Source organism: Miniopterus natalensis, chromosome X (genome assembly GCF_054644295.1).
Source record: "Miniopterus natalensis isolate mMinNat1 chromosome X, mMinNat1.hap1, whole genome shotgun sequence".
NCBI lineage: Eukaryota > Metazoa > Chordata > Mammalia > Chiroptera > Miniopteridae > Miniopterus > Miniopterus natalensis.
Genome location: NC_142103.1, coordinates 96552878 through 96578419, shown reverse-complemented (window position 1 = coordinate 96578419; position 25542 = coordinate 96552878). Strand labels below are relative to the sequence as shown.

At 41.3% G+C, this 25542-nt stretch overlaps 1 protein-coding gene across 1 annotated transcript in view; it reads right to left on the bottom strand.

The window, feature by feature from the left end:
- Positions 1–25542, bottom strand: part of SH3KBP1 (SH3 domain containing kinase binding protein 1) — a 308270-nt gene that overhangs the window by 240137 nt on the left and 42591 nt on the right. The window contains exon 2 of the mRNA XM_087813683.1: positions 22774–22931. Within this exon, the coding sequence (XP_087669809.1) occupies positions 22774–22931 (158 nt within the window). The remainder of the gene's footprint in view (positions 1–22773; positions 22932–25542) is intronic.

Sequence of the window (25542 nt, the reverse complement as noted above, 5' to 3'; positions counted from 1 at the left end):
TTATCTCCTTGATTTCTGCAGTTATGTTCTCTCTCCTCTATTAAAATGTACACTCTCTAAGAGCACAGACCTTGTGAAACCCATTCCTAAAATGGCACAGGGCACATAGAGGGCACTCAGTGGATAGAGGTAGGTAATACAGGCATTCCTTGGAGATATTGTGGGTTCGCTTCCAGACCACCACAATAAAGCAAGTCATAATCTTTTTGCTGGTGGAGGGTTTTGCCTTCAATTTATATAAAAAAAAAATTCAACATCTGTGAAACAATAAAGCGAAGCACAAAACAAGATGTGCCAGTATATATGTGTATAGTTTGATAGTTCCAACATCTGTGTCATATCTGTGTCTGGTTCTGATGATTGCTTTGTCTCTCCTAAAAGAGAACAATTTATTTGAAAATGTGCATATTTATAAATTAAAGTATATCACAACATTGCATGCTGATTCTTTGTCCTTTAAACTGATATCCAACCATTATTATTAATATTCACCGGAAGTAGAAGTTACTAATGATCACTCTCTCATTCAGCAAGTGTTGGATCCCAGGCAGCAATATATCACACAACACCTAACATCTCTAACCTTCAAAATGCCACTCCTCTCACCCACATTCCTAATTTAATATAATCAGTAATCATATATAAATGAAAGCAGTAGCAGCAGCTTGGTAAGATCCATCTCATGGAAAAAATGTTCCTTTTTTATTTAAATAGCTCACTACCTTAGATAATAGTAAATAAATTATATGCTATGAAGAAAATGAACCATTAATGACTCCAAAACTTCAGATTAATCCTAAAGATTATATATGAAATTCAATTAAAGCAGCTGAATATTTAACACAATCCTTCTCTGTACTTAAGACCATTCTAGCCAGTCTGGGGAAAATTGGGTATATGTGAATAATCTACCAATCCCTGCCATTGGGACAGACAGCAACAAAGTACAGGGCTGAGAGGAGCCCAAGCGGCCACACAGTCTGAGAATGGAAAATGCATGCCATAGGCCAAGAATGGTTCTATGGTAAGTTCATCAGCAGAAAGAGTCACTTGTAATTATGTTTATGTTTTAATATTCACTTGTACATTCCAAGTGAAGGGAAGGGAAGAAAAGGATATAGTGTTTAGTAAAGTAGATGAAATTCATTTGGCTTTCATTATAATGAATAAAGACAGGCCTAAGCTTGTCTATAATGAGACTAAAATGGGATGGCTCTACCCATGATGATTCTATAGCTTTAATTACCATTTGTGGCTCCGTGAGCTGCATCCTAGGTAGAACTGCAATTAGGGTCACCAGTTAGTTAGCTAAATAACACACTACCCCCTGCCTGAGAATCATTGCTTGTCAAATGTGCTATGATGTTACAAGGGCTGTTTACAAATCAGCTTCACCCCTGCATTGCAACAGGCCTGAAATTAGATCTCATATCAAGCTCCAGGGCAGGGGACTGTGTTCAGCTTAAAGTTGGCAGTAACTGTGACTTGATTGTCACCTTAAAACATCTGTTAATGGAACCCATTCAAATTCAAGTTTTAAAGTAAAAGAATGGGTTAAATTGAATAAAAAATATCAGAGGCTAAAAAAGTAAGGTATATGGATGTTTAACCACCAATGACAGGAGAAACTCACACTTTAATTGCATGGATTATATGTACCAAAGAGATCATCTGTCATTTGACAGTTTGAACCAAATAACAGTGTTCCCTGAAAAAATATCAATAAGCGCAGAAAAGCAATTTTTCAATATTTAAAACCACACAAAGCTGGCATGTTCCATATTCCAGTGTGTTTCAAAGATCCTACCATGTGACACTGGAGTCTAGTGTCAGAATTACTCGTTTAACACAGAAGAGCCGAAGCTACTTTCATATGGCAGATGTACTTTTGTTGTTGTTAATCCTCACCTGAGGATATTTTTTCCATTGATTTTTTTTTTGAGAGAGTTGAAGGGAGGGAGGGAACAAGAGAGAGAGAAACACTGATGCGAGAGAGACACATCAATTGGTTGCCTCCAGCACATGCCCCAACCGGGGCTGGGGATCGAACCCACAACCCAGGTATGTGTCCTTGACCCAGATTTGAACCCGAGACCCTTTGGTACACAAGCCAGCATTCTAACTACTTAGCCACACCTACTAGGGTGGCAGATGTACTTTTTTATAGTCAGGTTGGCAATTACTACAGTTTCAAGATTTGGAAACAAAAAAGTTGCATACATACTCTTGATTTTGCAGCTGAGGAAAACAGTGAAAGACTGAATTGTGAATATAAGCCAAGCTGTTAAACAGCAGTTACAGAACTATAGCAATAAACTGGATTCCTTCTCTATTTGTGCCCATGAAGGCCTCCATATTACAGTGGGACTACAAGTTTAGCAGTTATAACTTAATAATAATTATGATTTAAAATTTTTTTTTTAAATATATCTTTATTGATTTCAGAGAGGAAAGGAGAGGGAGAGAGAGATAGAAACATCAATGATGAGAGAGTCATTGATCGAGCCCGCAACCCGGGCATGTGCCCTGACCGAGAATTGAACCCTGATCGCCTGGATCCTAGGTTGACAGTCAACCGCTGAGCCATGCCCGGCCGGGCTTAAATCGTTTTAATGTAACTTTTGCCCCTAATTTGTCAACATAAGCACACCCCATGTGACTGAAGACTTCAGCAGGTGGCATCACATTGCAGACAATGACATACTGTCTGAACAGTCACAGCCTTGCTAAGAATATATTCCCATTTTAACACGCCAGTGTTGATTATAGTTTCCTATAATCACAACTAAAATGTACATCTATAGTAAATATTTTAAACACAATTTTAAATTACATTTTCTTCCATGATGTGCAAAAACAGTCCCTTTTTGGTTTTAATCTGGCACTCACTGTACTGAGTACTGATACTATCTCACATCTTGACCATAGCCTTGTTTTCTGGCCAGGAAAATTACATCCCTCAGAGCTTCATGGTCACCAGTAAGTTTAGAAAAACAAGGTTCACTGTAAGAGGAGACAGCAGTCAGGGTGTCCTCACACCGCCTGGGAACCTTGCATGGCCACGGAGAATTGCCTTCTCTGCCCCAGCCTTTTAGGAGATCACAGGTCACAGGGCTCCTCACTCTGGGCCTCCATCTGGGACCACCTGTCTCAAGAAGGCCGGGCAGGATGTGGTTTGGCTTGGAAAACCTATCACACGCTCAGGCAAGCCCACTTTGTTTTTCACACAGACTCCCAGACACAGGATATCGTCTCTTTGTTGGTTTTCTTGAGAAAAACCTGGTGGTCCCAGAGGAAGTATGACAACAAATGAAACACTCCTTCCCCTGTGATGACCAAAACAGGCAGTGAAGAGCTAAAATGGGCTGACTGCAGGCACCTCATTCCACAAATCACTAAATATACAGGGTGGGGCAAAAGTAGGTTTACAGTTGTGAGTACATGAAACAGTTTATCCTTGTGTTATCATCTATTAATTATTGTATTATTTTCCATACAGACAACTGTAAACCTACATTTGCCCTACCCTGTAGAACTATGTGGGCTTTTGAGTTAATGCGTGCTGTGACCACACATTAAAGAGACATTGACATTTTCACCTTCACTCTCCCTGAACTACCCTCCTGACTTTCTTGTCTAAGCTTTCTCAGTGGCAGAAAGATGATGAAATGTACCCCTGATCCCAAGGGGCAGGGGGGCAGGAATACATTAGTTCAAATCACCTTGTGAGTCAAGAAACTAAAATGAAACAAAATGTATCATGGGCAGCACACCTCAAGGCAGCCCCCCACCAGTCACTGACCTGGGGGGTGGGTAAAGGGGGGTGCTAGTGCCTGGCCATCTGTCCAGTTCTGTCTCTTCTGTTCTGCAGGCTGGCTGGGACCAGGGCATCACAGCTTGAGGCTCTCCCTGCCCCACCCCCACTATTTCATCTCCATGGGTGTCATCCCCCCTCCACAAATAAACCTCCCAACTCCCACCTCTAACTCAGCACCCTCTGCCCACAGCACCCAACTTACAAGCACTGTCTCTGTATTTTTCCAGGCTCTCGGAGTGGCTTAATACTTATATTAATAGCTGATATTTATTAACTGAGTAAATGCATCAAACACTACTCCGAGTTGCCCTGTACACGTGATCTCATGCATACTCCAAAGTACAGTAGCAAAGAGGCATACTACTGTGGTTGCTATTGCCAGTTTTCAGAGGAAGAAATGAATACCTAGAAGGATTAAATAACTTCCCCAAGGTCTCAGAGCTCATATGCCTAGACTCAAGCTTCTAGGATCACAGGGCACTACTACTCCCAGTCCAAGCCTGACTGAACCCTGGAAGGCAGGACTGGGTCTGCAGCCGCCACCCTGCACCCCAGGAGCTGGGCACAGGCCTCGGGAAAGACATGCTGAGTGCAACTGGCCTGATCAGGTTCACAGGCCACAGAAGAGAAGGTTGAAATTTCTTGGTAGAAAGACAAGAGCACAACAGGCTTTCTTCCAGCACACAGCATGTATATTGTGGAAAAGGGCAAAAATGGAATTTTCAATTGTATCCATGCTACAGATATTTGTACATATATTTCTCCACCTTCACCCTGAAAAAGCAATCTATTGGTACCTGAAATGAAAATATTACTTTAAAAAGGTCATCATCAAGTAAAAGTTGAATGGATGAGATGAAAATCTAAAAAGTTATCATGCAACTTGTTCACAAACTTTTACTCCACAAATTACCATTTTTATTTCAAACAACTACCATTACTCCATTTCATATTATTTAATAAATATGGGAAGATGGCACAAATTCCTCAAGGCTTCCTCAAATAAAGATTTCATGTGATGGCCCTAACCATTTTGGCTGAGTGGTTAGAGCGTCAACCCTTGGACTGAAGGGTCTCAGGTTTGATTCCAGTACTTCGGTTGCAGGCTTGATCCCCGGCCCCTGTTGAGACCAGTTGATGTGTCTCTCTCACATCAATGTCTCTCCCCCTACCCTTTCACTCTCTCTGAAAAACAGTGAAAAAAATATCCTCAAGTGAGGATTAAAAACAAAAAAGAATTCATGCATCAAATTTACTCTGTACTATAAACTTAGAATGTTCTGTTTTCTGTTTTTGGAGATGCTGACTTTTTTTTTTCAAGTCAAAATTTATCAGCCTGAAGATTGTGTACATTTGGTGAGTATGTGTGCCTAATTTTAAAAATTCTAATTCTTACAGTGTGGTTTAAGAGCTCCAATAATACTGATCAGATTTTTTAAAAACTCTTAGAGATATTTTGTACTTAACTATATGAACATAATAGAAAAGCGTTGGGTTTTTTTGGTTAAGAATAGTAGTGATTTTCATTTATATGCCCATACTTGGACTAATTCTGTAAAGGGGGGAAATGCCCCTACTGTGAGGTCCCCTTACACCAGGTGTTCATCATTATTAATAATATTTTTTTAAAATTTATTTTTATTATTGATTTTTAAAGAGGAAGGGAGAGGGGGAGAGAGAGATAAACATCGATGTGAGAGAGAAACATCAACCCGCTGCCTCCTGCACACCCCCTATGAGGGATTAAGCCTGCAACCCAGGCATGTGCCCTGACCTGGAATCGAACCCACAACCTTTCGGTGCACAGTCCAATGAACTGAGCCACACTGGCCAGGGCTCATTATTAATAATATATAGCTGAACTCAATATACGTTATTATTTATTCATCCTTGTGTTCCTAGAGCTTCCCAGTACCTGGAACGCAATAAAATAACCCTAGCCCTTACAAAACTCTACCAGAATATTAGTCCTGTCTCCTTTCACAGATGAAGAAGTTGCCTCAGAGAGGGCAGGACCCTGTCGAGGCTGCACAGCTACTCGCCATGGGCAGGGATCTGGATCCAGGCCCACCCCAGAATCACGTCTGGCAGGGCAGTTTGTGCCCCATGCTGGGAGTCACCTGGAGTGAGTCTGGACCCAGGTAATCACTACCCTCCCCAAGCATTTCTCCCCCTTCCTTCTAGAATATTCACTTGCTTGGCTCTTTTCCTCTTCTTCTGGCCATCCCCTGTCTGTCTCAACATGGGGATGCTCAGGTCTTTTCTCTCCTCTGGCCACATACTCCCTTGCCTCCCATGTGACCTCATCCAGTCTGGGTTTTGAAGGATTTTCAGATCCCCCATCTCCAGCCTGGACCTGGTCCATGAACTCCAGCCCCACATCCTTAAACAAGCTTCCCAGTGCTCAGTACCAAAACCTCAGGGTCACCCCTCCCTCCACTCTCTCGCCACACATCCAGTCTTAACAGCAAATTCGAGTGGCACTACCTTCAAAAATATCCAGAATCTGACTGCTTCTCCCAGCTCCCACTGCCACCCCTCTGGTCTCCCCTGGATTTCTGAGCTGTCCTCCAAATGCTCTTCCTGCTTCCACCCTTGCCCCTTGCAGTCTGTTCTTAACACAGCAGCCAGAAGGAACCAGTTGGAGCATCCCCGGTCCCTCACTCCACTGCTCAAAGCTCCCCTGATTACTTCCCGTCTCACTCAGAGACCCAAGCCTTATAGTGGCCCTCCCCAATCTGGAGACCTGTGACCTCTAAACTCATCTCCTGCTGCTCTCCCCTGGCTCTCTCCCCTCCATCACACTGGTCTCTGTTGTTCCTCCAACCCACCAGGGACCTTCCCTCAGGGCCTTTGCACATGCTGTTGTCTCTGCCTGAAAGGCTCTCTCCCACAGATCCCCACAGGGCTCCCTTCCTTCAAGTCCTGACTTAGAGGTCACCTTTTCAGTGCGGCCTTTGCTGGCCTCCCTATCATAAATTTCTCTTTTTATTTATTTATTGATTTCAGAGAGAGGAAAGGATAGAGAAAGAGAAACATCGATTTGTTGTTCCACTTATTTATGCATTCATTGGTTGCTTCTTGTATGTGCCCTGACCAGGGATCGAATCTGCAACCTTAGCGTATCAGGATGATGCTGTAACCAACTGAGCTACCTGGCTAGGGCCTCATAAATTTAATCCCACCCCCATTATTAATGTCCTCTCTCCCCTGCTTTTCTCTCCTACCAACATACTATCTAAGTTATGTTTATTGCTTACTGTCCATCTACCCGTCTAGGATGTAATTTCCGTGAGGGTAGAGATTTTTGTCTGATTTGTTCATCAATGTCTTTCCTAGTAGTGCCTAAAACACAACACACACTCAGTAAACATTTGATGAATGAATGAATGAATGAATGAATGAATGAATGAATGAATGAAACTCAGAGAGCTTAATATACTTGCCCAGGGTGGCAGAGCTCAGCCGTGCCTCCAAACCAGTGCTGTGAGTCACCAGTTTGTGACAAAGCCCAGATGCTATATCATTACACACTCAGATATCTACAGATCTGACAAAATTCAAACCAAATTACATAGCAAGAGACCAATCTCCCCAGTTCATTAGGTACTTTTATTAACCTCATATTCGCTTGGAAGACAAGAGGGATTTAAAAAACAACAACCTAGAAGAAGTAACATACACCTGGGGATTGCTTCAGTTACAGGAAGCTGAAGGATGAAAGCACCTCAATCCCTGAGGAAAAGTAAACTAACCAGATCAAAATAATTTTAAATTTTAAATAAACTTTAAAAATCTTAGAAATAAAGATACCAAAAAACCCACTATTAACATTTTAGCATTTCTCCCTATATACAAGGTTTGGTAGTTTGTATATCATGCTGCACTTACAATTATGCACCCTGCTTTTTTCTCTCTTACAACATATGTATTTTCTATATTGCTGCATGCATTATTATAGCCCAAAATTTTAAGGTTATGTAGTATCTGGTCAGGAAGCAATGAAGTCCAAGCTGGTAAAAAGAAAAACAAAGAATACAAACAGCAACTAAACCTGCAAGCCTGCAACCACTGTTCAGCACACCATCTTCAACTGCTAGCTCCACCACTGAACCTGGCCTGGGTGTATCTTCCAGGGGTCAGGAGGATTATTGCCTTTGGAAATCCTCAGGTCATATGGCTTCTGGAAATCAGAACCTAAGGCCATGGGCTATTTAAGTGGTCACTGCCACCACCATCCAAAGAGTAAGGGCTATGTTCCCAATGGTGTCAATAAGCCCAAGTGCAGAGAAACAAGCAACAAAGAGAGTCACTCATTGAACAAATATGGATAAGCACTGCCGTGCACCAGGCACCAAGCATACAATGCTGCACTGACACCTCGGAACTGCAGTCCAATAAGAAAGAGAGCCATTAGTCAAATAGCCCCCAAAACAGATTGAAAATCCCGAGAGTGACAAGTGCTACTGAGGGGAGAAATATGGCACTACAAAGGCTTGTAGAAAATCGGTATTTGTGAGTTGGGAGGACTAGGAAGCTTTCCCTGGGAAAGCATGAGCTGAGCTCTGGGGCTGAGAAGGCATTAATGGGGTGCAGGGATATAAGCTCGGTGATGAGGCTCGGAAAAAGGGTGGGGGTCACAGCACATAGGACCTTCCCTGCAGGCTGACCACATTCAAGAGTTTAGTCTCTACCCTAAAAACAAGGGAAGGCAAAGGAAGGATTCTGAGTATGTGGGGTACATGGGGAAAGGGGTAGGATTAAATTGCATTTCAAGACCATCAGTGTAACTAATGCCTCAGTGTGAGACAGAAGCAGCAAGGGCATCAGGGCAGACCTGGAAGGAGTCTGTCCAGGAGCCCAGGCCCAGGGCTGCATCCTGCATTCAGGCCCTTTCATCAACATGGTCTCTGAGGCCCCCACCTCCTCTCGCCCACACTTCTCTCCTCCTTGACTCTTCTCTTCTCTTCTCTGTTCTACTTCTATCATTGGCTTACCAGTCTCCAGGCCAACCACAGACAAGCCAAATACTAATGCCTCCTTGTATCTATTCAGAGCAGTGGGCGGAACTTCCCTAAATCCCATCCGTGACCATCACAACACGATGACAGAATATAACCACACAGAGATGACTAGAACACCAAGGACGGGCTGGAGAACTGTGGTATATGGGAAAGTAGATGGGAAAGCATTTTTTTTTTTTTTTTTTAAATGCAGAAAACAAGAACAAGAGTTAGGAACTCACAACCAGAAATACAAATGGGTCTAGGATAGAGCCTGCACATCGGGGGTTTTTTAAAGCTCCCCAAGTGATAATCATGTGCAACCAAGTTTGAAAGCCAGTGACGTTATTTTTTTTAACTTTTTATTCTGAAACAATTATATACTCACAGGAACTTACAAAAATAGTGCATAGAGTTCCATGAACGCTTCACCCAGCTTCCTCCAGTGACTACAGTACAATATCAAAACACTGATACAATACTCAGTTCGCATCAGTTTTTCTATGTACTGATTTGTGTGTGTGTGTAACTTTATGCAATTTGATCCAATGTATAAATTTGCATAACCACCATCACAATCAAGATACAGAGCTGTTCCATCTCCACAAAGGAATTCCCTTGTGCTACCCTTTTATAGTCCAAGCAGACCTCCCCGGACTCCGTCGCTGTCCCTTGGCAACCAGTCATCTGTTCTCCAACTCTATACTGTTGTCATTTTGAGAATTTAATATAAACGGAATCACACATTATATAACATTTGAGATTGGCTTTATTCACAAAGCACAATACCCTTGGGATCCAACCAAGTAGCTCCCTATATTCATTCCTTGTTATTGCTGAGTAGTCTTCCATCGTATAGATGGACCAGGGTGTGTTTAACCATGCATTCATTGAAGACATTTAGGTGGTTTCCTATTTGGAGCTATTATAAATAAAACTGCTATGGACATTCGTGTACATGACTTTGTGTGGACATACAGTAAACCCTCAATTTTGTGGACTTCGATTTAAAGGACTTTGGATTTAACGAACAAAATTTCTTGTCCGTATCTCATATGTGAACATTAACACCCTGCTAATTTTAAAAATGCTTTTAACTGAGATTTGCTTATCATTAAATTAACAGGTTATTTTTTGTGATTAATTCACTGTTATATTTAACAAATTTTAGTGAACAGGCCATATTTTGGAAAAGACACTGTAGTAATTTCACCGACATAAATAAATATTACATATCTACAACTATAGTCTACGTATTTCAATCCAAGAGTCACCACTGTAAACAATGTTTGGAGAATGATTAGCACGTGATCACACCTAATAGGGAGGCAATAGATACATAGTACTATCTCATTGTGGTTTTAATTTGCATTTCTCTAATGGCTAATGATGTGGAAGACCTCTTCATATGCTTATTTTCCACCTGTATATCCCCTTCGGTAAAATTTCTGTTCATGTCTTTTACCTCTTTTTAATTGGATTTTTTGGCTTCTAATTATTTATTGTATTTTGAGAGTTCTCTATACATTCTAAATACAAGTCCTTTGTCAGACGTGTATAGCTAATAGTTTCTCCCAGTCTGTAACTTGTCCTTTCATCCTCTTCACAGGGTTTTTCACAGAGCAGAAGTTTTTCATTCTGAGGTAGTCTCACTTATCAATTTTTTCTTTAATGTTCTTTGGGTGTGATGTGTAAGAACTCTTCACCTAGGCCTAGGTCCTGAAGACTTTCTCCTGTGTTTAATTCTTAAACTTTTAAAGTTTTATGTTTTACATTTAAATTCCTGATCCATTTTCAGATGATTTTTATAAGGTATAAGGTCCAGGTTTAGGTTCATTTTTTGACTGTGAATTTTCAACTGAACCAGCACCATTTGTTGAAAAAGCTCTCCCTCTGTTGAATTCCTTGTGCCCTTTTGTCAAAAATCAGTTCAGCATATTTGTTGCACATATCAGCTGAGCATATTCACTTATTAGTTATAGTGTTATTGTGTAGATTCTGGAGATGTTCTCTGTAGAGAATCATATCATCTGTAAACAGGGACAGTTTTATTCTTCCTTTCCAATTTGTATGCTTTTCTTTATTTCTTCAACGTTGTGCTGGCTAGGACTATGTTCATTTAGACTGGTGAGAGCAGACATGCCTGTCTTGTTCTGATTCTCAGGGGGAAAGCATCCAGTCTTTCACCATTTAGTATGTTAACTGTAGGGGTTTTTTTGGTAGATGCTCTCTATCAAGCTGGGGAAACTCCCCATTATTCCTACTTTGCTGTGAACTTTTATCATAAATGGGTGTTGAATTTTGTCACATGTTTTTTTCTGCATCAATTGATATGATTCTGTGACTATATTTTTCCCACAGCCTGCTGATACGGTGGATTACATTCACTGATTTTCAAACATTGAAGCAGTCTTCCATACGAAGAATAAACCCCACTTGTCATGGTACATAATTCTTTTTATATGTTGCTGGATTTGTTTTGCTACTACTTTATTGAGAATTTTGAGGGATATTGGTCTGTAGAGTTTTTTGTGTGGGTTTTTTTGTGTTTTGGTTTTTTTTGTACTGTCTGTCTGGTTTTGGTATCAAGGTAATACTGGCCTCATAAATGATTTAGGAGGCATTCCCTCCTCTTCTATTTTCTACAAAAGATTATGTAGAATTGGTGCCAATTTTTAAAATGTTTGGTGGAAATCTCCAGTGAAACTAGGCTTAGAGATTTCTTTTTTGAAAGCTTTTCAATTATGAATTCAATTTCTTTAATAGTTGGAGGACAACTGAGATTATTTCATCTTAGGTGAGTTTTAGTAGTTTGAGGTTTTCAAAGAACTGGTCCATTCCATCCAAATTGTTAAATGTACGTGCAAAGAAATATTTGCAGCATTGTCTTATTATCCTTAATAGCTGCAGGATCTGTAGTGATAGCCCCTGTTTTATTCCTAATATTTCAATTTGTGTCTTTTTATTTTTGTCAGCCTTCTTAAGGGTTTATCCATTTATCCTGTTTGGGTTTTGCTCAGCTTCTTGATTCTGAAGGTTTATCCCTTTTGCCCAATTCAGGGAGTTTTCAGCCATTATTTCTTTGAATACTTTCCCCCCCTATAATCTATTATTCTCCTTCTGGGACTCTAATGACACAAATGTTAGATCTTATGTTCTTGTACCATAGGTTTCTGAGGCTCTGTTCAATTTTTTCCTGCCAGACTCTTTTCTATCTATTGTTCAGATTGGGTAAATTTTATTCATCTGCCTTCAACTTCAATGATTCTTTCCTCTGTCATCTCTAATCTATTAAGGTCATTCAATGAACTTTTTAATATGGTGATTTTATTTTCCAGTTCTGATATTTCTATTTTTAAATATCTTCTATTTATTTGCTAAGATTTTCTAAGTTTTCATTTGTTTCAAGACTGTTTTAATTGCTCATTAAAACATTTTTATGATGGCTGCTTTAAAATCTGTGTCAGATAATTTCAACATCCGAGTCTTCCTGATGTCGATAATCTGTTGATTGTCTTTTCAGTTAAGTTGAGATTTTCCTGGCTCTTGGTGTGACAAGTGATTTTTTTAAATTGTGTCCTAGGTTATTGGGCTATTATGTTATAATGTTTAAATAATTTAAATTTTAGCAGGCAGTTACCCTACTTAGATTAAGCATACAGGTCCTGAATTACTTTTGTGGGCTATGATTTTGTGTTCCCTAGAGTTTATGCTGGAAACCTGGGTGTTATTCCACACTGTAGTTTCTATTCTCAAACTTCTTGGCATGTTAATTCTAGTGAGATTCATGTATGGGTCAGTCGGGAATTTGCTCAGCACTTGCTATATAGCTTTAATGACTTTCTTTTGCTCCCTCCTCTTCAAGATCTTCCCACTCTCTAGTGAGAAGGGTGATGGGGGCCACTGACTACTCCTGAGCCCGGGGCAAGCAGGTAGAAGTCCAGACTCCCCATTTGGTCACCAACGACAACATGTCAGCAGATGAGGGGACAGTTACCATTAGTCATCTGATGCCATCGAGTACAAAATTCCAGGTTCTCCACTCTCTCCAGTGGGGGAGGAGAGCATTGCCCCAGACCATTTGTTATCTTTATTTTAAGCCACACGCATAATGGCTTAAAACAACATCCATTTATTATCTCAAAGTTCTGTGGGTCAGAAGTCCAGGTAGGCTCAACTGGATTCTCTGCTCAGGGTCTTACATGGCTGATATTCCAACGTCAATCAGGCTGGACTCTTATCTAGAGGCTTGGGAGAATAACTCATTTCCAACCTCACTCAAGTTGTTGGCAGAATTCAATTCTTTGCAGCAGTGGGTCTGAGGTCTCTGTTTCCTTACTGGCTGTGAGCCAAGTCCTGCTCTCTGCTCCAATATAATTGTTGTATTTCTTCTCACGGGACCCCTCCATCTTCAAAGCATCAAGTCCACCTCAAGCTTTGAATCTCTCTGACTTTCTCTTCTGCCACTAAGCAGAGAAAGTTCTCTGTTTGTAAGGGCTCATGTAATAAGATTAAGCCCACCTGGATAACCCCCCTTTTCAAAACTCAACTGTGCCACATAACATATCACAATTACTGGAATAAAAGCTCATCATAGCCCGGCCAGCGTGGCTCAGCGGTTGAGCATCGATCTAGGATCCAGGAGATCATGGTTCGATTCCTGGTCAGGGCACATGCCTGGAGTTGCACGCTTGATCCCTAGTAGGGGGCATGTAGGAGGCAGCCAATCAATGACTCTCGTCATTGATGTTTCTATCTCTCTCTCTCTCCCTCTGCCTTTCTCTCTCTGAAATCAATATATATATATATATATATATATATATATATATATATATATATATATATATATATATATATATATATATAAGCTCATCATAGTCACAGGTTCTGGGAATTTGGGAGTGGAACCTTGGGGACCATTCCTAGAAATTCTTCCCACCTCACTATCACTAGGTAGAGGGCAGGAGGGAGTTTATTATTTAGTCCAGAGATTCTGCAATTAGAATATGTTAATTCTAATGGACTCAAATTGAGTACTGTTTGTATATTACTATGTTATTTATGTATTTGTAGTAAACATTTTTATAATTTTCAGCATGATTATACACACACACATAAACATACACTTTAGAACATTATAATATTTTCAAATGTAGAACTACAGGTCACAGGCCACCTATCCATGTGCTTGAGAAAAGATATTAAATTAAGAAGGATTAGGCTGCCTATCAGAACCATTGTACAGAAGGAGTGCCCGAGCTTTATCAAGCAGCGGCGTCATGTGAACTTTTACAAATATCCTAAGGCCCCTATCGCAACTCTTGGCTCTGCCCCTAATTTCTGGCTGTGCAGTGTGCCTGGAGCAGGGCCAGGTTGGAGACCCACTGGCATGGGATCTCCTGTGGGACCCCCACACTTGACAATTTTAAATATCTAGTAACGATCACAGCAACATCCTAGATGGTTTAGATTTTGATCTGCTAGAAAGCTCAGAGTTGAAACACATGATTTCAAAGTTCCTTTCTAAGCTCGGACTCGATAATCCTTTCATTAAGAAAATAAGACTCCATTATGCATAATCACCAAGATCAACTGTGTCAGGGGACTGATCCCCCTGAGTCACAAGACACCCCCTCACACACCCTTCCTGCAACAGTGACAAAGCCTAAGGAATCTGCCAAATGCTGTGGGTTCCTACTGGTGCCATACTTGTCTTTAATTACTCTTGACCCTTCTTGCAGTAAAATTCCCACAACAGCTTCTAACAGGTTCCAGTTACTACTTTTAGAATTTTGTTTTCTAAAAAGAAACCCTATATGTTTAAAGTTTAAAGACTAATTTGAGCTGGAATTGGTGGCTTTCACAGGCCCCATGGATGGGGAACAAGCGGATAGTCAAACATCTGGATTATTTACCACTGATAGAAAAGACAGTCTGTCTCCTTTTCAAAAGCATATCCTGAACACTGCAAAATAATCAGTTTCCTTACAAATTAGTAAAATGAAATAGTTCACCAAATTGCTTTGCTTTCAGAATTTGTAGGAAAAAGAGCAGAAGCCCATAAATCCAGGCAATGGCTACTCTTTTGAGTCAAAATAGCCCATTTCTGAAGAGAATCCTTCAAAATTCAGAAAATAAGTTAACAACCATGATTCCTAATATAGAAGAGCAACCTGGAAACCTCTACTTTATGGCACTGGTTGAAGTTAATTCGGGATTCCTTCTTAAATCACAAATAGCAAAGTGTGAGCCTTATCACAGAGTGGCACACGTATACAAAATCCTGATTGGGCACTCTGGGAAGCACAATGCAGCAGGCAATAATTGTGAGGGGGCCCTAGCTGGTTTGGCTCAGAAGTTAGAGTGTTGGCCTGTGGACTGAAGGGTCCCAGGTTCGATTCTGGCCAAGGACATGTACCTCGGTTGCAGGCTTGATCCCCGGAGTGTAGGAAGCAACCAATCGATGTCTCCCTTTCACATCGATGTTTCTATCTCTGTGTCTCTTCCCCTCCCTTCCACTGTCTCTCAAAAATCAATGAAAAAATATCCTCGGGTAAGGATTAACAAAAAATAAAAATAATAATGGTGAGGGGGTTAATCCCCTCAGGACAATATGAACACCCCAATAATGCTGCCTGCTGGAGATGAGGTTCTAGATCAGCCTGTCCACTTCCAGTGCTCTCTCTGCTCCTCACTAGCTTGTGTGACCATAGGTGTGTCTTTTTACCTTAAGATGCTTTAGTTACCTCTTTTGAAAAATGGACACAATAAAAATGGTACTTTTGCCATTGGTTGGTATAAGGATTTAATGAGATGAAGTATGTGACAGTCTCTGCCTCCTTCCTGCCTGGCATACAGTAAGTGCTCAATAAATGTTAGTCATTGTACACAGACAGACACACACAGATTATACACACAAGGCCAGGCAGCCAGTAAGCCTGGAATACAATGTGGACATTATTATTCCATAAAGTAATACAGCAATCAGGACCAAAAGATCACTGTAGTTTCATTTAACATATTCTAACACAGCTGCTTGATAAATCCAGCTGAAACCTTCTTGAGGGGCATTTTAATCAGGAATATCTTTGTAGAACAATGTCTCATGCATGCTCTCCAGAGTACAAAATGACCAAAGGCCAGGCCACAGGAGCTAAAACAGTTATCCTGTGGAAGGAGTTCCATGCGTGACATTCCAACATTGCATTTAATACGTCTCATTTGTGTTCACAGCCCCTGGTGCCCAGCATGTAGCAGACATGCAGTAAGAGCTGCCTCGTCACGTACAGTAGACCCCGCACACCCCAGCACATCACCACTGGGAGTGTGAGCAAGAAGAGGCTCCACACATTATATTATATAACACACCTGAAAAAATTCCCACTACCTTTTAAAGAGAGACGAGTGCTTTGAAAACAGTCTTCCATATAACTCACAAAATGAACAGCCCTTGGGGTTGAAAGTTGTTTTCTTTTAATTGAAATTTGATCCAAAAGATTCACTCGCAGTTTCTGAATATAGAATAGTACCTTGGAAATCTCCACGTTATGCCACTGGTTGGTTGAAGTAAATTTGTGATTCTTTCTTAAATCATAAACAGCAAAGCAACTGTGAGTTTTAGCTCAGAGTGGTCCATGTATGCAAAATCCTGACCTCTCACCTCACTGATCATAAAACAACTACACTCACCAACCACTTTACACAAGTACAAAAAGGCTCAGGATATGCCAGAGAGTGATCTCAAACACCTAGCAAGTGAAAGCCCAGGCAAAGGGAAACCGAGCTGAAAATTGTTCCACTTGGCATAAGATGTGCCTGCTCCAAGTGAGCCTGCCTCAAGCAGGGCCTGTGTAAAATGTGCAGTGCTTTTACCTAAAGCAGCAGGCAGGGAGCACAGCTCACTTCCTCAGACACTGGCAGATCAAATGAAAGATCAACAAGCACATTATTTTAACCCCTACCGCAGCTTCCTGCTTTTCTACAGGTCTACTTGTGAGTGACAAGATGAGGGCCTGGGTCCCGCTGCACTTCACCAAAGGCCCCTCCGAAAACAGGCAGTCACACACACACACACACACACACACACACACACACACACACACGTCAGCCAGAGCTATAGTTTTGAGACTTTTTTTTTTTAAATTACTTTTGCTGGCCATGTAAAAATGTGTATCTGTGAATACATGTCAGGAGGACCCAGAAAAAGGCTGCTTATCAATCTTTTGCGGGACTAAAACACACTGTTGGCTGGATGTGAGGCTATGATTCTGAAAGGAAGACACTGGCAATTCAATCCAACATGGGGCAGATGGACCCCTAAGAAAGAGCCCATATCTGCCTTTAATAGGAGGCTGGCTTTCTGTTTTATGTGGCAGCTTCAGGTCCCAGAAGGGCAGCCATGTTTTGTTACAATAAATGACTAAGGATTTCATCCTGATACCTCCTACTATTGGACCCCATATTATGTCCATTGTCTTCTGTTCAGAAAAAATATACAAGACTTCGAAATCAGACAAAAAGTAATGGTTATGTGACCCTTTGATCTCATTCTGATGCATTTTCTAATATGCTCCCCCCACCAGAGCTCATCTGATTCTCTCTGGACATGTAATTTAATTTAACAATTTATTAGGATATTTTACAGCCCTATAAAAGTCAGAGAATAGCCCTGGCTGGTGTGGCTCAGTTGGTTAGAGCATCGTCCCATGTACCAAAGGGTCGCAGGTTTGATTCCCGGCCAGGGCACATACTCAAGTTATGGGTTCAAATCCTGGTCAGAGCATATATGGGAAGCAACAGACCGATGTTTCTCCCTCCCTCTCCCTCCCTCTCTCTCTCAAATCAATAAAAAAATATATATCCTCAGGAGAGGATAAAAAAAAAATGTTTTTTAAGTCAGAGAATAACACGCAAAAAAACAATAAGGTATATGGCTTTCTTTTTCTTTTTCTTTTCTGGTAGAAACGATAACCTCAGAAGTTGAGATTTTATTGTCCTCTAAGACATGAGCCCATTCGGAATCTAATTTAATCTTCTTTGAACATTCCTTTTTCCACTGCCATCTTAATCAGTTTCCCATATCTTCACTGATTCAGTTTTGCTCTTCTTCTAGTTCCCTCATTAAATGAGTTCTCTCCCTCTCTCTCTCTCTCTCTCTCTGTTTTTAACAATTTAAGAATGAGTCTTGGAGAGTTCCTGGGCCCCACAATCAAATGGTGCCTGGGAGATCGAGCTCCCTGCTGCAGGACACCCCCACCCTCAACACTTATACTCATAGGGCAGCGATGTGAAAACAATCAGATTCAGGCTGATTAGCTCAGTCAGCTAGGGTAGCACAAATGAGGCTCTAGCACAGGTGTGACACCTCGCCCCCATCCATAGAAGCCACAGCTTTTGACAAAGAAAAACATACATTGAGAGTGAGTGAGGGAAGCAATTCCACTCCTATGTGTACATATACAAGAGAAACAGTGCCTATTTCCTTAAGAAGACTTATACAAGAATGTTCAAAGCCTATATTCATAAAATACCCAGACTGGAAACAACTGAACATGCATCAACAGGAAGATAGTTAAATGAATGATGGCATATTCATAAAATGGGATCTATACAGCAAGAACAAAGTGCTGATACACACAACAACATTTTGTTGTATAAAAGAAGCCATATATCAAAGAGCACATATTGTATTATTCCATTTATATGAAATTCAAGTACAGGCAAAATTAATCTATGATGATAGATTACCAATGGGAAGGGGAATGACTGGGAAAAGGTAGGATGGAACTTTCTGGAGGAATAGAAATAGCATTGATCTGGAATAGCAATAGTCAGTGTCCCTTGTTGCAGAGGTGCACACTTACGGTAAAAAAAAAATTTAAAAAAAAATCAAGCTATACAATTATGACTTTAGCATTTTACTCAATGTAAATTTCACCTGAAAATGAATAATTTTTTTAAAAAGAGAAGGGAGAAAGAAAAATGTGTTCTAAAAGAAGTGGGTAGAAAGAGAGATAGAGAGGAAGAAAGGGAAGTGGGATTTTAAAAGATTCTTCTTCCACATGTACAGTAAATAAATTAAATAAGAACTAACTAAATAAATAAAAAAGAGGGACAAGCCTAAAAGACCCAGTTGGGTACATTTATGTTTGCCAACAAATGTAAGCCCGAGAGCTGGGGAACCATGGGGAGGTCAGAATGGCTGGTATTTCTCTTTTGAGACATTGAGACAATACAGATTTGAGAGTGGACACCGAATCCCAACACTTTGGGGGCCCATGCTCAACTGGGACACTGACTAAGGATCCAGTAAATGAATCAAGAAAACACTTAAGGTAAGCTCTCGGACATTGGTAACAATTGTGTGCATAAGGGCACACAAATAAATAAAGGGTTTCACAAGATTGCCCAACTCAATCTGGGGACAAATTATTCATAGCTAAATAAGGCATGTGTAAATCACTTTCAAAACTGCAAACTTATGCCAATATGATTATTACTTAAAGATGTATTTTCAGCTTCTAGAATTCTCCACAGCAGTTTTCATTATTGTTACATTCTACTGCATCCACCTACTACATTTTCAATAATAGGCCTAAAACATTCCCAGTGGGTGAAGATCTGAAGACAGACTCAGCCATCTGAAAGAATAGAAGCTTCTTTTTCTGCCAAATGTGACAGCCATAAAGAGGTGTGGCCCCAGCCATTTCTGCCACACCTTTTCTGGCCTGGGAGGAAGGAGCAGCTCCAAAGAGCATGACTTCCTCTCCCTGGAAGTGCTTTAGCCCAGGTGACATGACAAGTGATTAGGCAAGAGCAGGGGCACTCAGGCCAGAGGAGAGGGGATAGGGTACACTCAGCAAGTGGCCAGCCACGCATCATCTCCTTTAATTCTCAGAGTGGCCTGATGGGATAGTCAGCCTTGAACAAGAAAATAGCACACTCGAATTAGGTAGCCTGAGGTAGGATTAATAAAGAGACTTTTACAAGGTGGGTGAGGTACAGAAAAACGCCCAGGAAGGAGCAAGTGCTAGAAATAAGGGCTTCCCAGGCCTGCAGGGATTAGAAGAAAGGAATGTGGAGGAAGGGGGCTTGATAGAAGCAGCTACCGTCTGGCCAAGGGAAAGAGCCAGACCAAGGGAACTCCAGGGCATGGATCCAGCAAGATAACCCCTGACCTGGCTAGCCTCCCTCCCTATCATTTCCCACCAGCTTCTCTTTGACCAAAGCCCAAGGAGGCAATGGGGCAGGAGCCCACTGAGGTAGCCCAAGGCTGAGTAGGTGGAGAATGGTGGAGAGAGGCCCCCATTTGACAGCAAGGAGTTCCTCTGTTCCCTAGCGCTTGCCTGCCCAGCTCTTCCTGTGCTGCCCTACCCTGGTGCCCACTGCCCTGCACAAATGCTCACAGCAGGTACACCCGCCTTAAGCCCTGAGCCAAGTCCAGCTCAGAAGTTCTCTGAGTCTGCGGATTTGTGGTTTGGAATGAGGGGACACTAAACCAATAGGATACGTTAAAGGCTTTCAAAATAGGGTCTACCTTCAAAACTGGAGTCAACACTGTAGTCCCTTCTACTTCCCCGAGTCTTCCTCTCTCTTTTCCAAGGTCCTCCTCCCCTCTTTCCCAGAATCCTCCTCTCTTTCCCAGATCCATCTTTCCCTTTCCCAAGGTCCTCCTTTGTCATTCTTCCTCCTTCGTCTTTACGCCAAGGTTTGCCCCTTTGATCTAGGAAAATCCCTCCTTTCACACCAGAATTTGGCTCACCTTCAAGGACAGTCTTTGTCCCAAAATTGGAGTTTTTGTTTGAAAAGGCAAAAGAAATCACCCCATTCACACAACAGTCAATCTACGGTCGCCCAAGTATAATACTTTCCTACTCTTAAAATGGGAAAGAGCTGCTTGGTTAAACTGTAGTCCAAGAAAAAAACTGTTTATACTCCCACAACTATTTACAGAAAGCAAGGTTTATCAGCCTGTTACCAACAAAACTGGAAGAAGGAAGAAGAACAGAGGAGAAGAGGAGGCAGAGGAGGAGGGGAAGAAGGAGAAGGAGGAAGAGGCGGAGGAGGAGGAGGAGGAGGAGAAATGTTAGCAGGATCGCTCTAAGGCAAGATCCTGAAGTAAGATTAAACTGGGTTCCTATTTGCTCTAGAATGGGGGCAGGTCCAGGTAGAGGGCCCAGGGGCTGGACAACTGGGTACATCACTGTTTTTCATTCAATAACCCCTTTCCATAAAATCTTGCCTTGTAGCCTTGAGGCTCTTTGAGCCAGAGCATCTGCATCTCTGGGCCCACATTTCCCTCCCACCTGCCCCCACAGCCTCAGGTTTTAAGCAGTGTCTGGTATCACTGAAACTACAACAGGAACCCTGGGGATATCTGCACACAGCCCTTCCCACTGAGAACAGTCTCCAGTGTTGCAGGGGAGTTTATGACACAGAGACCTTTTACCCCTTCTTAGTATTCCCCACAGGAAACAGCCTCCAGGCGATACCTTTTTTTTTTTTTTTTTTTTTTTTAATCCTCACCTGAGGATATTTTTTCCATTGCTTTTTGCTTTTCAGAGAGTGGAAGGGAGAGAGCGAGCGAAAAATACCGATGAGAGAGAGACACATGGATTGGTTGCTTCCCGCACACCCCAACTGGGCCCAGGAATTGAGCCTGCAACTGAGGTACATGCTCTTGGTTGGAATTGAACCCTGGACCCTTCAGTCTGTGGATCAACGCTCTTACCCCTAAGCCAAACTGACCAAGGCCAGGACATCCCTTTTTTACCCAATTTCAAGTATTATTTACAACAGTGCTGTATGTAACTTCTCTTTTTTTGGACTTTGGTTATTTAAGTAGAGTTGGTATACAATATTATATTAGTTATATTAATTCCAGATATGCAATATAGTGATTTGAAATTTTTATACCTTACAATGTGATCACGACACATTCTAGTAATCATCTACCATTGTGCAAACTTATCACAGTATCACTGATTATACTCCTCTTCACCTTTTCCCCCCATCCCCCATCCCCTCTCTCCCCTTTGGTAACCATCCCTTTGGGCTCTCTTTCTATGAGTCTGTTTTTGTTTTGTTTGTTTCATGTTCTGTTATTTTAGAGTCTTTAACATGAATGAGCTACATTTTGGTAATTATAGCTAGATGACTTGGCAAAAGGCAAATTTTCAAAACCCTCCTGAAAAAATAGATTTTATTCAATGCTGCATGGCCATATTGAGGGAAAGGAAAATAATATTGCTCCTTTCAGAAAGACAACATGAGTACAAAGGTGAAAAGCATAGTATAATTGGAATTCTGCATTTTGTTTGATTGCTACTTAAGTGGTGAAAACTAGTTTCACCCCCATTTTGAATGGAATGGAAAGGGGTACAATCCCTTTAAACCCGCAATTTTCAACCTTTTTCATCTCATGGCACACATAAACTAATTACTAAAATTCTGCTGCATGCTGAAAAATATATTTTTTGCCGATCTGACAAAAAAATAGTATAATTTTGATTCATTCACGACGGACGGCTATTGCGTTGGCTGTTCTCACTTTTATTTGACAATCTAAGGGAAAAGAGGTCAGTGCCCCTGACTAAATAGTCAGGTATTGCATGTTTTAAAAATTCTTGCAGCACACCTGTTGAACTGCTTTAAATCATCAAAGCAAATAAACAAGTACATAAATAAAACAGTTTAACAAGCTTTATATTTTTCTAGCATTTTCTAAGTGACACACAGTTTTGAAAGAGAACATTCTGGGCCTTCAGAAAGTGATTTCAAAACAGGTATTTCTTAGCTATCAGGGGCAAAGCTATAAGTGGTTTTCTTGACAGCACACAAGAGGTCAAGCTGTCAAGATGTCCCTTAAGAGCCAAGGAAATTCTTCCTCACCCCACAGCTTTGGTCAGTAGAGCCCACACAGGAGACAGGAAAAGGGTTTCGCTTTGTACTCACTCTTACAAAGTTGTCAGGGAACAAACCTCTCCTGCCGTTGATCTGTCCCTCCCACCAGCCTCCATCCTCCTTCCTGATGTTGGTGATGATTTCACCCACGCTGATAGTCAGCTCATCATCGTGCTGGGCCTGGTAGTCAAACTCCACTATGGCCTCCACTGAAAGAAAGGAACAGGGACAAAAAAGAGAGAGAGAGAGAGCACCTTAGATTGGGTGTTGGAGAAGTCTGAGGCTCAGCAGCCCTGGAAGGTCAGTCAAGTTACATTCAAGGGATTTCCCCTCCACCAATAATTAAAATTACAGGACCATACATGGTGAGCTGATTTTGGTTAACCTGAAGCCTTTGTAGCACAGAAACTACAAAGTGCTGGTCTGTGGTCAGGCATAGGCTGAATGGTTTGCAAGTCTCAGGGCCAGCAGGGGCTTCAGAGGGGAAACCGGCACAATGACAGAAGGCCAACAACATTTGCACCCCCCAGAGGGAGTCCACCATCAATTCCTCAAGTGCAGAGAGCAGCAGTTAAAAGGCAAGAGTTTGGCTCGTGGGTACCTCCTCCCTGGCCAAGACTAGGGTTGCACAAACTGTGGGCGATCATAGTTCCCACTCTACAGAGATGATGCCCATCTCTCAGCAATGACGCGCATAATGACAGCTAATACAGAGGCCCTGTTGGCCAAAACAATGTTTCAGACAGGTAATATTTGCAGGCACAATTGCTCTTTCAACAGATGGCTTCCCAGGCAGTAATAACACTTTAAATTGTTCTCCCAGTCTATGGTAGTTTTATCATTGGTAACAGGTGGAAGCAATGGATGATACAGATGGGTTTTCTTGTTGACAAAGCACCAATGCAAATTAGCAGAGCTAACCAATCTAGAGACTGGTTAATTTTTCCAAAGATGGATTATACAGTTTATCTAGAGTGTTTGGGTCTTCCTCACACCCACCTCTATCAGTCTCCTGTCCTTTTCATTTGCATCTTAATATGAATGGATGAATGAATGAATGAAGAGTAAGTGAATGAATACAAGAGAAGCGAAAATTAGGTGAAACCCCAAGTGGCGAATTAGCAATTTAGAAATTACAGTAAAATAGTGGAAGAGGGAAAGTTAAATAAACTCTATAGGAAGCACATATACAAAAATGAACTCAAAATGAATTGTAGACCTAAATGTAAGAGCTAAAACTAAATTTTTTTCTGAGAAAATCTTAGTGATCTTGGGTTTGGCAAAGATTTCTTCAATAGGAGACCAAAAAAAAAAAAAAAAAGCACAAACAACTTCTAAAACTTCAATAAATTGGGGTAAGTTTTTCAGGGAACAGGTTGGTAGATAAGTGGGCCCCCTACCAAATGGCCTTTGCATCTCCATTAGGGATAAATTCCCAAAGTACTTCCGGATCAGAAGACCCTCTCCACCCAGATGGGTGTGCTCATCTGTCCACTCATAATGTCAGGTAATCCAGACAGTTCATAAGCAACTAAAAGTGGAATTTCCTTCCCTAGATCATTTTTTTCATTCCAAAATTAGCTGGCCCACTCTGCTGTCATCAATTTGCCCAGGACCAAGTTGACTTGAGAACCATTCTCATCACTTATCAACAGAAAGGAGAAGCAAAAGAGCATAAACAAGGCAACCTTTCCAGATCAACCTGACAAGTACAAAGGCAGAAACACTCCAATTTCCTTGCACCATGCTCTGCTCCCCAGCAGTTAAATGGAGCCATTAGAACTATCAAAACCAGGTTGGTTAAAAAATGGCTTTCTTCAAATCACCTAGACATGGATCCGTTGAAGTTTTGCCATCAGAACTAAGATTATGGTAAGTGCTGTCTATGTGCCAGACACTTGTCCTGCATTATCTCATTTAATCCTCACAATCTTGCAATGCCCATCTTCCCAATTAAAGAACTGGAAGCTCAGTAAAGCTTATATGCTGAGCCAGTGCTCTCCAAAGTGGGATGCAGTCACTGCAGGAATGAGTGGACATGCTGAAAAAAAATTAGAACACCTATTCATTTTATTTTAATTTCAAAAAAAAATTACAACTTCAATAATATTCCATTTGCAGAATGACACTGGCTCCTTCATCCAGCCTCTAGGTCAGGCATGCTCCAAGGGCAGCGAGGAGCCTGAGGGACAGTGGTGCTCCTCGACAAGGATGGCTGCCAGCGCCAGCTTTCAGCTCCACGGGGTACCCTGCAGGTCTGTAAGGCCTCTTAGTAAAGCCTCTTTATGGCTATTACCCCTTTTAACGAAAATTACCCTCACTAATGGATGAGAGTCTTGAAAAGATCTGTGAAAAGAAAGTGGGGATAGTAGACATTGCTCAACACATGACCAAATAAACAAGAAAATGGCAGAGCTGCCACTTCAGCTTCTGGTGGGAGCTCTTTGCTGGCCATGTTGGGAGGTGAACACAAGGACAAGCCAATTGGATCCAACAGGGAGATGGCCAAAAAACTCTAAATTCTCAAGACAATTTGTAATATGGGTTTTCTTCCATCCCTGATACAGGTGTAAGTTACCTAAGTATAATATCGAACTATGGGGGATTAGTAAGATATTTAAAACTATGTACCTGAACCATGAAGACAAATGTATTCGTTTTTTCACCAATGTCGAAAGTCATAGAATACTCCATCTTACATTTTGCAAAAGTTCACTAAACCTAATAATAAATAGTTAGAAGCTTCTTTTGGGCCCTCTCACTCAACTAATACAGTAATATATGCACATAATCAAATAAATGCATATGGGAAAATAGTCA